Source organism: Electrona antarctica (genome assembly GCF_951216825.1).
Source record: "Electrona antarctica genome assembly, chromosome: 2".
NCBI classification, from domain to species: Eukaryota; Metazoa; Chordata; class Actinopteri; order Myctophiformes; family Myctophidae; genus Electrona; species Electrona antarctica.
Window position 1 is genome coordinate 5,671,917 of NC_136807.1, and position 12,713 is coordinate 5,684,629.

At 43.1% G+C, this 12,713-nt stretch overlaps 2 protein-coding genes across 4 annotated transcripts in view; one reads left to right on the forward strand and one right to left on the reverse strand.

Moving 5' to 3' along the window:
• rnf223 (ring finger protein 223) overlaps window positions 1-3,428 on the forward strand; it is a 6,032-nt gene extending 2,604 nt beyond the window's left edge. Inside the window, exons 1-2 of one of the 2 annotated variants that reach the window (XM_079489861.1) lie at window positions 1,969-2,110; window positions 2,327-3,428. In XM_079489861.1, coding sequence (XP_079345987.1) covers window positions 2,427-3,110 — 684 coding nt within the window. In that variant the 5' untranslated portion in view covers window positions 1,969-2,110; window positions 2,327-2,426 and the 3' untranslated portion in view covers window positions 3,111-3,428. Of the gene's footprint in view, window positions 1-1,968; window positions 2,111-2,326 lie in introns of those variants that run through there. The other variant, XM_079489862.1, reaches the window with a different exon arrangement.
• Window positions 3,429-11,071: 7,643 nt separating this feature from the next.
• The window catches only part of ptpn11b (protein tyrosine phosphatase non-receptor type 11b), a 119,345-nt gene continuing 117,703 nt past the window's right edge, over window positions 11,072-12,713 (reverse strand). Inside the window, exon 16 of one of the 2 annotated variants that reach the window (XM_079489755.1) lies at window positions 11,072-11,321. In XM_079489755.1, the coding sequence (XP_079345881.1) occupies window positions 11,222-11,321 (100 nt within the window). In that variant the 3' untranslated portion in view covers window positions 11,072-11,221. The remainder of the gene's footprint in view (window positions 11,322-12,713) is intronic. The other variant, XM_079489756.1, reaches the window with a different exon arrangement.

Here is a 12,713-nt window from a genome sequence, read left to right on the forward strand (position 1 = left end):
CTACTCCGCTATACTGAGACAACTATTGTACTTTCTACTCCTACAATTATGACAGTTTTAGTTAAGTTACTTTGCAGATGTAGATTTAATTATTAATACTGAACATACATTAACTGATTAATGATGATGTATTATAGGTTAAGCCCCCCCCCCCCCCTTATCAGCTGCAACATGAGTGATAAACACATGTTTCGCATACTGTAAATATTTGTTGATGCCAATCATTTTGTACATTTGCTAATTTTAAACGCAGGACCTTTGAAGGGCATGCACCCTCCCTTGCTGACGTCTGAGAGAAAAGTAGGCTTTTAAACAAAGCGACCTGTGTACCTTTCACTGCTCCTGCCCCAGATAGCGACACAGAAGTGACCAGAAACAATCTTTCAAGAGTTACTGGATGTTGAAGGTGCCCCAGGGCGGGGACTGGGGAGTTATTGTAGTTATTGTACCATGGAGGGTACTAGGGTTGCATGGCATGAATGGAAGTCTGGCATATGATATTATGCACTCTGAATGTTTTCAGAGATGAATGAATGAGCTGTATCAGGAAGGGGGAATCCTCAATAGCTGGGTAGAAGCATCATATTTCTGTTTCTAATAAAATAGGTGTTAAATATAGCTCTATAGTCCGATAGCATAGCAATCACTGACTGTTAAGTAACAGGGGTATCACTGCCTTTCCAGCTCTTTAGTAAACCGAAAATACATTCAACTTTTGACAGTATAATGACTTTACAGGCCCTAAAGTGTCTAACTAGATATATAGGAGTATACAGAGCTACATGTCCAGCATACAGGAACTTCCTATTGCCTTGCACTTCCATTTATATCCGTTGGGCAGTATTGTCCAGTCTAGGTTGTAGCTGTGTGGAAAAAGGTGAAAGTCTGTGGCTCTGGGTGTGGAAACAGACGCTCCAGTTACTGGTTAGCCCTGATACCTTCCCCTCAGTCCCTACTCTCATTCTGTAGCTCCGAGATGAACCACATCATCTCGGAGCTACAGAATGAGCGTAGGGACTGAGGGAACGTATCGGGACTAGTTACTGGTGTGTCCATTAGGAAGATACATGTAGTAGTATTAGTAACAATTTAGGCATTTAGCAGACAGTAACAGTTTAAGTAACAAACTGTAAACTGTCGCTGCAAATCATTTCCTTACAACTATTAGTATTTATGGTAAACCATGCAGGAATGCAACACCTTTTGCACTAAGCTGCTGGCCGAATTAGACGACCTGCAATCCTCATAACTTTGTAAAAATGATATACTTTGCCCTCTGGCAAGGCTAAAAATAGCCGGTGCAAACTAGCTAAGTCCAGTAATGCAAACAGCAAAGCAAGGAAGGTGAAATGGATGGAATGTCACTGATGGTGAATCCTGAGAACTTGTCGAGCACACGATAGCACATCGTTTTTCACAGTAAAATCCTCAAATTGCAATAATTCGGAGAGTTAAATGAACGTGATTTCTTTGTTATAATACGTTTGTATTCCCATTCCCAATCGTTGCTATAGCGTTTGTTCAGTAGCAGGCGTCTCCGTCTCTCCACCACTTTAGAAAACAGAAAATACATTTTTCAGGATGGGATGCAAATGATTAGTATCAGGACATAGAGCTGTAAGGCCTCACTCACACCTTCGCATCTTTGTTGGATGCTAGATGTAAACAAAGGGTTTGTTTACATCTTGCCCCAATGCATTTCCAATGGAAGTCACATGGTTTGACACAACATTTTTGTTGTACGGCTTTCGGCTGTGTTTCGACTGCACCCCTCCCCCTCATACAACACAAATGTTGTGTCAAACCATGTGACTCCCATTGGAAATGAATTGCGAGCTTGCATCAGTAAACAAGTCTCATGCATCAGCTATATATCAATCTGTTGTGAGTCAGGCCTAAGTGGGCATGAAAACCTATGGGCTGTTTGTTTACACGGCAGCTGCAGCTAATCAAATTAATAATGGGTGTGTTAGATTGAGGTGTGCTCATGGGTGTGTCACTGTGCAACAGACAGACAGTAGTCAGCATTATTTTAATGCGCTTTGACAAACCTATCTAACCGGTCGGTCCTCCCTTAAGCCAATTATAAAGATGCTCTATAGTCTATAAGGTCAGTCTTATGTGGCTTGAGTCATGTTTTTAAACCCTGCTGCACTTTGTAACCTGAACTGGAACAAAACATCTGTTTAGGGCTTCATGCCCCTTTAACCTTTCTATTGTTCTTCTTCTTCTTGCAACCCATTTAACACTGAGGATTTGCAGTTGTAATGAGCAAACGAGTACATGTCAAAACAGTCAAACTAATCTCTAATTCTCTTCCCTTCAGATAACCCACACCTGGTATTTGGAGCTAGCTGGAAAGGGGAAAGGAAGGCTGATAATCAAGCAAGAGGAGCTGTGTGAGGAGCAAAGCAAGGCCCTTGAAGATGGCGAAGGCCCCTGAGATTTGGCACATCCAGCTGGCCATGCCCCAGGAGCTGTTCGCCGAGCGTTCACCGTTCACCGAGCTGGAGTGCACCATCTGCTACAACACGTACAACAACGCCTTCAGGACGCCCAAACTGCTGGACTGCAAGCACACCTTCTGCCTGGAGTGCCTCTCGCGCATGGCCATCTCGCTGACCGAGCAGGACGGCGGCGGGAGCGGCAAGCTCTTGTGTCCGCTCTGCCGCCACCCCACCACGCTGCCCGAGGAGGGTCCGCCGGCCCTGGCCACCAGCCGCGAGCTCCTCTGCAAGCTGCCCAGCAACCAGCAGCAGGAGCGGCAGGTCTGGCTGGATGGCGAGAAGCTGTGCTGCAAAGACCCCACGGCGCTGTTTGTCTGCATCAACATCGGCGCCAGCAAGGCGGGCTCCGAGGCCCCGGTCCAGACGAGGCCTCGGCCCACGCACCCGTTCGACCGGCTGAGCAACTGGAAGAGGCTGCTGCTCTTCATCGTGCTCATGGTGCTGCTGGTGGTCATCGTGCTGTGGCCCCTGCAGTGCATCGTCACCACGGGCAACATGCGCTGCGTGGCCCCCCACCGTCACGACGCCATCACCACCACCACCACCACCACCACCACCACCTCCATGGCACCCTACGAGGGTTGGCCGAGGGTTGCCGAGTGACAGTCACTTCAACAAAGTCGTATACTGGTGGTGTGTACATATATCTAACTGTTGATGGAACCGACCTCCGGAAGCTGCTGTGTAGAAAGCTCCAACCCATAGGTTTGATGTCCTATCCAGGAAATGCAGGAACCCAACACGCATCCATGAGGAAAACCCCTGCTTGACCAGGGGAGACATTGTGGTTTTGAGTTCCATGCAGTACTACTTGTCAACCATTAGGGTTAACATAATAATATGCCGTACAGACTGGTTAGGATCAATTTGTATTCATTAAAATAACACAATGGCTGTGCTCACAATGGCAGGGGGGGGGGGGGGGGGGCGGGGGGGGGGGGGGGGGGGGGGGGGGGGGGGGGGGGGGGGGGGGGTAAAACAAATCATACATGGATGCCAAATTCTTGCACTTTGATCAACTTCTGTGAAAACTGTACTGTGTTGTAAATACGTAGATAGAATATGTTGTAATATTCAGAGTAGACAGTCACCCCATCGTTCCTGTATGGTACAGTTTGTGCTCATACCTTTCCACTACGGACGGACGTGCAATATAGAGACATGACAGCAAAACGGTTGTTGGTCCATCATGGCACGTGGACTAGCACCGTTTGTGTGATAGAGAGAACAATGTTGGGTTACAAATCCCACAGGATTTGGCAGGTCTTTGGAATCGCCAATGGAAAATAGTAGTGACAATTTGTAAAAGTGTTCGACAGTCGATAGAAAATGAAGAACCCATACAAAATGCCATGCAAATGTGCCAAGTGGGGACCGTAAGGGCCAAGTGGGGACCGTAAGGGGGGCCAAGTGGGGACCGTAAGGGCCGAGTTACTTTGTCTCACTCGAGCGTTGCTCGATCAAAACATTTCCTTTTGGTTGTGCGAACGAAGAATAAATTGGTGGTCTTATACATACTGTATTTGTATGATTTGAACATGTTTTGATATGCATATTGTTTACAGGTGTTAATAAAACTAAACAAAAAGGACCGGATGACTACAAAAAGCTTCATTACTCGTTCATGACCGTGGCTAATTTCACTGGGTTAAAAATATGTTACTGTAACTTATTATTATTATTTTTAACCTGAATACTACTAGCAGTTTAACTAAAGCCTGATTTATACATAGCTGCGAGCCTAGCGTGCCCAAAATAGCTGGACTGCAAGCACACCTTCTGCCTGGGGGGCCTCTCACACCTCATGACCATGACCGAGCAGGATCTACAAGCTCACAACATCGCATTGCATCACAAATTCCCAACGCACTGTGAGCTTGTAGATGTGCCATTTCTTTGGCCCACGCCGTCGCCACCAGAACAAAACTACTGTATGGAAGTCAAACAAAGGAGTTAAGTGATGCTCCTCGTCTAAGGCTGAGCTCACACCTTTCATGCATTGCTTCATGGTTGCTGTATGAATGCAGTGAGTGTCATGGCCGCCTCAGTGAGGCCTAAGGGTGAGCTCACACGGTTAATGCAACCATGTGACCTCCATTGGAAATGCATTGGGCGGCCATGATACAACACAGCATTGATCCAACGAGCACAGAGCATTGCATTAACCGTGTGAGTGAGGCCTAAGACATAGCCTACATAAGTTGGACACAACACATCGCTGCCGCCAGGCAGAAACCATATCTCCATATTTTAACTTCATAAATGAATGCCCTATCATGTGATCACACTACAGTGTCACACAAAAGCATAACAAAATAGCAGATCTGTTTATTTCAATTCTGAAAGGTTTTGGAAATATGAGGTCAGAGACGATATGAATTTTCTAAACCCTTGCCTTATAATCCATTTTAAACTAGAAAAAGTGCCCTTCTGGGCACAGGTCCTAAAAAATGTTTAGGAGTAATATAAACATGTTTGCCTTTGATGGCAATTGGATGATTTGAGGCATTTTGTTCCAAAAATGCGTTTTGCAAAAATCAACCTGTTGGTGGTGCTATAATAGGCCAATGTGAAAAGGGTGGAATATATTCCTCAGCCTAGTAAGAAAATGTGTGAAAGATTTCACGTAAATTGCATGCTGCGTTCATGATTTGAGGCTTTTGTTCAAAACGGGGCAATCTTGCAAACTGTGAAAGCCAAAAAAGTCAAAAGTGGGCCTCCTGGTGGCGCTATAAAAGGCAGATGCGGAAAATGCAGGTCAAAGGTTTGTCCTTGGCCTCTAGGGAGTGTGCATGCAACGTTTCCCGCAGATCGGTGCAGTTTTAGGTAACAAATGTGAAAAGCTGCCTCATGGTGGCGCTATAACAGGCCGTTCTGGAAAATGCACACACACACACACACACACACACGGACGGAGTGCAAAACATACTCTCTCCCCATGCCTTCGGCCTGGTGGAGACAATTAATGTATCTATTCATTGATCAAGGTGCCTCTATGAATGAATTTAAATACAACCTACTTCACTCTTTACAGGAAGTTGTATTTCTTCCCTGTTCCCGGATAAGGAGTAAAGTAGTAAAGTTTGCAGTGGGATTTTCCACAGGGTGAAATGGCGATAAGAAGACTGCATAATGTCTGAACATGACGTTATTTGTTTGGGTGGAACCGCAATAAAAAAAGGACAATTATTCACCAATCACCATGAGTCATAATACCAAAACAACAACAAAGCAACTTCCCAGAAAGTCTTGTGCCTCGTCACACCACAAAATATACTGGCATCATGTGTCATGGGCCAGGAACAAAATCAAAAGGCAAAACCCCATTGGATGTTTTCAATTTGATACTTTTGAGAACCATGGTAATCATATTACAGTTACTTCAACATGACACACACACACACACACACACACACACACACACACACACACACACACACACACACACACACACACACACACACACACACACACACACACACACACACACACACACACACACACACACACACACACACACAGTGTAATGCAGTTGGATTAGTAATCAATCCCTTACACTATAGCCTACTACTGATTACTGGGTAAAGTAATAATACCACAGTTATACTTTGTAACAAGTTACTTTCCGACACTGGTTGCAAACCAGAAATCACTAATCAACACGACTAACATCTTAACGACAGTCTACTTCTGGTTATCAAAGAGCATAATTCACGTATTGTTTTCATTCAGTTCCTTCATAGATCTTTATTATACTATCCAACATTTAAACCATTTGCCGCCATTTAGCAGAGTCATTGCATCAGCAGTTTTAGGACAGACTTATACTTGGTCATACAGCGGAGTCGCATGGCAAAAATAATAGCAGATTTACAAGCTCAGGTGCAGTGGTGTAAAAAAGTACACATAGTACACACAGGTATCAATACCACAATGTAGAAATACAAGTAATAAGTAAAAGTCCAGAATTCAAAATGTAATTGAATAAAAGTAAAGAAAAAAAAAAAAAAAGAATTTCACCGTGTGAACTGAGCAGTGCAGTGTGTGTGTGTGTGTGTGTTTGTGTCATACCGGTACATACATAGGGTTATACATAGACAAGTAGAGACACACACGGCCACGGTGCTCAACAGTGCCAATTTAGGTCACCCAGCGGTATTGCAGCTGTTCGTACTCATACATACATACATACATACATACATACATACATACATACATACATAGGGACAGACACACATAGCTGCAGTGAGGCCCCGCTCAAACATTTAGGCCTGACGTCGAAATAAAAAAAAATTTGCTCTGAAAGAATATATACCTATTCAAAGATTTGTGCCGCATTTTTACGATTTTTCAAAAATAGCAGACCTACAAGTTCATAGCGCGCCACTCGGTGGCGCGCTATGAGCTTGTAGATCTGCTATTTTTCAATAGCTAAAGTATAACAGAATGCTTGAAACACCAAAAGGGGTTCCCGCCCAAAATGGGTTAAAGTACAGAAAGTAAAAGTGCTCATTATGCAGAATGACCCAAATAGCCGATCTAGATGCTACACGTTTTGTAAGCTTGCAGACCGAAAATCAACCGATAATTCCCAGTAGGTTACTTATTACGCCGATCTTATCTAGCCGATGGGACCTACTGCATGTAGTCTGGAGCCTACTGGCTGCGATTGGCGTTGATAACACGTTAACCGATCTTATCGGTCTACTGGACATGCTGGGAGCCTACTGAGAACGACAAGCCTCCTCATAACCTCACCTAAACATAACCGCAAGCATGTCGCAGCGCGGTCCTAATATTAACGCATGTTCGCCAACCTTAATCCTGTCGTTTTCCGGGTTTTCGTTTTATCAATCGGCAGAGCATGCCCATACTCGTCGTCGAAAACAATCGTACTGATCCTAAGTGATCACTGCGATCTTGTCGATTGATAACAGTCGAAACGGGTGAACGGGTGGCAGACCTGCTATTTTCAAATAGCCGAAATAGGCTATAGAGCTTAAGTGGTTAATTTATGTTTAGTAATAAAAGTATTTTCCCGTAATAAAGTAATAAAAGTCTAAATCTACAAAGTAACACTCAAATAAAGTTAGTGGAGTAAAAGTACAACATTTTAATATAGTGGAGCAGAAGTAAAAACTATTGGAAATTGGAAATACTCCAATAAAGTAAAAAATACCTCATATGTACTTAAGATACTTTACACCACTGCTCAGTGCTCACGTGTTGCAGTGAGACACGCTGTGAGCTTGTAGATCTGCTATTTTTCGCCTCGCAATTCCGTCGTACGACACAGGATAAATGAGTAGGCGTTTGGGCAGAGCCAGTGCAATAGAGAGAGGGAAACGACACAGTTAAAAACTTCAAATCAGGCATATTGCAGCCAACAGAGGGACAAGGAATAACAACAATAATGTTAACAATAACAATAATTAAAAAAAAAGAGACAATATCGACATCATATTCAAGTAGAATTTCAAGAGGACAAACAAAGAAAATAATTGATAAGTGATATTCATTTACATCTCCATCTCCATGTAAGCGTTCAAACATTGCTGTGAATTTAGTCAGTGGCTTATATCACTACTAATAATAGTTTCTTACAAAGTACAAAATGTGTGAACGATAGAAAAGAAAGAAAGAAAATAAGATTATGGTACAATTTGAAGATAAAATCAGAAGAAAGATGCCATATAACATTAGCTAGTGCAGTACCAAACTACAGCTGACACATCCACACAGCCAACCAACTATCCAGCAGTTTTAAATCACATTTTTCAAGTATTTAAGTCGATATTTCATCACATCATCATAAAAAAAAGAACTTGACCCATAGAGGCCAAGAAAACAAAAATCTGAATATGGCATCCACAACAAACGCAAAGAAATATGGAAAAACAAAGTTTCTTCTAGGATTGGGCAACGGGTAATATAAGGGAATCCTGTCACTTCTCAAGTGTTCATAAAAACAATGCCCAACTTCCAGTGACAGTAGAGGATATTTTCGAGCAAACAAATAACAGAAAAAGTCCTTTCGCAAACCTAATCACAAGGACAGGTGCGTAGGAGAAAAAAAGCCAACGTGAAAAACAGATACCTGATGAAGGTCAGATGGACCGAGACGTTGTTCTCCATTTAATAAATGTTCCTGTAAGTAAAGACAGCGTGTGGGACATTTTCTCCACGGTTATCAAAAACAAACATAAGTGTAAAGACATACACTTCTTGACCATCTTCAATCCCTCAGCAGCGATTTATGAAAGGAAAACTCAAAAGACCAATTTATACTCCAATTTGGTAAAGTTTGTAAAACAGTGACAGTAAAAATACAAATCGAACCAAACAGACCCTGAGGTCTGTAACTCAGAAAGTGTACAAATGGAACAAATGGACCAGTATGGGTCCACCCGGTTCTGTTTTGTACACTCTCAGTGTTAAATCAACACTGAGGATTTCCCAGTCTATATTGGGGTCCCAGAGATCAAATGAAATAAATCATTAGTCCTTAGCCTGGCGATATCAAACTGGGGGTGGTTGACATTAAATGGGTGAGAAGCAGTGGTCTACAACACAATCTGAGAGAGTGACAGTCTTTCCACTCAGGAAAAAAAACATCCCACATGCTAAGAATAGTGGCCAATCTGTCAGACAGTGCAGCACCACTGTGTTCCCCCCGTTATCACAGCCCACTGTCATCAGGCCTGGATTACGGCCGTCTCATAAATTACTTTCTGGAGACAAATCTATGTTCTTTAATCTTCGGTTCGGGTTGATGGCCCCATCTGTCCAAGGACACAGGGAGGCAGCGGTCGGCCTTAAGCCCGATGTAGAGCAGCTATATTTAGTTGCGAGACAAACGCACAACTACTACGCATAGATGAGACAATGCTACTGCGCCCGGCCACAGACCGTCATTAAGTGACCCCGCTCTTCCTTTATGTCAGCACTTTTCTCCCGGGCGACAGATGTTCAACGACAGGAGGTATGTATGGTGATTAATATGTGCGTGCGTGCGTGCGTGCGTGCGTGCGTGCGTGCGTGCGTGCGTGCGTGCGTGTATAAATGAGACATGACTACTGCATGTAGCTGGTTAGGTTAGTTGTGCTTTGGAACAATAGTCTATCATCTGACTGGTTTAAAAATCTATAATGATCATCAACAACTATTTTAAAAAGCCATACCAATATTACTAAAATACCGTAATACATCCAAGAGACTAATTAAAATGAGAGGGACCACCATAACAAAGAGCTTTGTGGATGTTTGCAGTGGGACCGTCTAGAAGCCATTTCTACACTGAGAGAGGCTTTTTACCACCAGAAATAAGCCAGAAATAAGCTCTTAACCTGGGGCCCTTTTAGCTAAACCGTTTAGCTAAGCCTGTCAGTTGAACCAGTACAAGAGAAAAAAAAGATACAATGTTCTTGTTTTTGCATTGGCACAAGAGACAGAGGTTGGGAAGCCAACAGACAAAACAACACAGAGACATTCTGTCACATCTTGAAAAGAAATATTCACATTACTCCCAGAATTATAAATGGAGTAAATCATAATTATAATGGACATAAACAGACCAAGTGTCTCCTAGTGCCTTGTGGTACCGTAGCAGGTTACATAACTTGCCTTTGTCGTCACTCAACGGCTACTATAATCATCGGCGCAGCTGGACAGACGAATGCAGAGAAACAAGTCCGACAGCCATGTGAAGAAAGAAGTGAAGTGAAGGAGACAGAGCAGATTCTGCCAACGAGGGCTGAAGAGTGCTTAGCTTTGACCTTTCGCGTGCCGTCCAGCTGTGTTCAAAGCTTGCCGGACATCACCTGTAACATCGATGGCAGTGGAGTGTAGATCTATACGGTAGGCCTACTCCTGGTCAAACATTACACAAACACATGTGAACGTTGCTACATCAAATTTGAACTTGACTTAAGTACTTGATGTGTATACCTACAGTAAGTATTCAAAGGTACATGCTTCTAAATGTACTTGAGTATTCAAAAGTACACATTTCAAGTACATATTCCTTTAAATATCAATGCATTGTATTGATTTGATTTTCCAGAAGTACAAAAAAGGAGAAAAAAAAAGAAAATAAACGCTTGTAGATCTGCGATTCTCACTACATTTTAAACGGGGCTTAAGTGATGTATTCATAATGTACTTTTTCACTTCCTGTAGCAAAAGTACAATATAGATATATAGAGTCAAAAGTACAATATCTGTAAGTAAAGTACAGATACTCAAAATGTTTTACTGAAGTACAGTACTCTGTTAATGTCCACCACTGATCGACGGCGTGTCAGAATGTGGAGAAGACACAGTTTACTTCTAGTATCAGTGGGATATATATATATATATATATATATATATATATATATCAGAACCAAGAGATCTGAAGAGTCACAACAGGTGTGTGCGGCTGGCCGGAGTTCACTGACAAGGCACTTGTTTCATGGGAGAATCTGTCGAGATTTGGAAAAGTTACGTGTGTGTGTGTGTGTGTGTGTGTGTGCGTGCGTGCGTGCGTGCGTGCGTGCGTGCGTGTGTGCGTGCGTGCGTATCTTTGTGGAGAGACAGGGGTCCAGCATGGCAACCCCTCTAGTTCTCCATGCAGGGTGTGTAGTAGAGGCTCTGGAGTCTGGACAGAGCTCAGGACATACAGCAGTAGGAGACGGGAAACTGGGAGTATTTTGGGGCTGGAAGCAACACCATCTTCACCCCAGGCAAGGTCCACTGTTCTGGGGTGCAGGGCCAGAGCACCACAGACCCCCCCGCAGATCCTCCAGTGCTGGCGAAGCAGCATGTCCGCCGAAACTGCAGGCGAACACAAGCAGAGGAGGAGCGTGTGCGTTAATTACCCGCCGCTTAGAACTATAAATGATTCTGCCCCCAGTCGCACATATCGAGCAAAGATCAGCACAAACTCAGCTAATTCTTTTTCCCCTTCTCATTATTTTACACCTCTTTCAGTGAGAGAGAGAGTCAGAGAGAGATTAATTTTTTGGACTGATATAAGTGCTGATTGCCTTGAAAATAATTAAAAGGAGGTGCCCCTCGTTCCCGAAACTGAGAAAATGAAGTTTGACTTTCGCTGTGCACTCGGGTCAAATTCTTCTGCGTTTTGCCTTCATATTGTCGCTGTCGGGTGGAAACCTCGTATGTGCAAAAACGGTAACTTTTCAGGAACATTTAAAAAAGAATCTGTGCTCCAATCAATGGATCCAATTAACAATGAAGTGATTATCTTAATAATGAAGTGATTACCCAAAGACACACTTAACAAATTTCACTTTAAGCTCACCTTTTGTTAGGCTACAGTATAGGTCTGCTATACAAGGTTTCTGCCTGTGTGTACGTGCCAGAATGGCATAAGTCCTTATCAGCGCAGCTGACAAAGGCTTTCATTCAACGACAATATAGTTATGCCAAGACCCAACAAGAACGTCCTTGTTCCTTCACCCTGTACCAAATCCTCCCTGTCCTTGTTTTCAAAAGACTTAACATGAACATTACTCCAGCAAATAAATGTTCCGGGAGGTGATTTAGAGATTTTCTTCTAAAGGGCATGCAGAACATTTCATTTTAAAGTTATACCGGGTAACATTCATTTCAGCATATGTTTTTTTGGCGACACCTACTGATGGCTCTGTGGTACTACAGCGGTTGGCTATTAATACTTTTCCCCGCCGAAAAACGTAACCTACGTAACCTACGTTAATCATCAGTATATATGTATAGTTTATATGTATAGTGTCATTATATAGATATGTTCTAGTTACGTTCTTAGCTTACGCATGTTTCATGATAAATGCATTTTATATGTGATGTATTCCTATGCTTTTTTGTTCTTGCTTAATGTAAATCGCTCTGGATTAAGAGCGTCTGCTAAATGCCTAAATTGTTATTAGTCTCGACAAGCGCCAATAAACTAAATTACGTTTATTCAGTTGTATAAATGTTTTTATCCGATCTAGTCGAAAGGCTACTCACATTAGCTTCGGATGGCTATCTGTTGTTAGCCATAACACTGGACTGTGCCATCTTGATTTACACGTGCAGTGTGCACCCACGCGTGCGCTCGCGCTTTCAGTCCCTTTTATCCCAAATTTCCCGTCCCAGGCGGCATTTCTGGTCAAAACAACGCTTAGTGCACGGAGCATAGCGGTCGCTGTAATGGCGCCGGCCCGTACTTCTCATCAGCTAGTG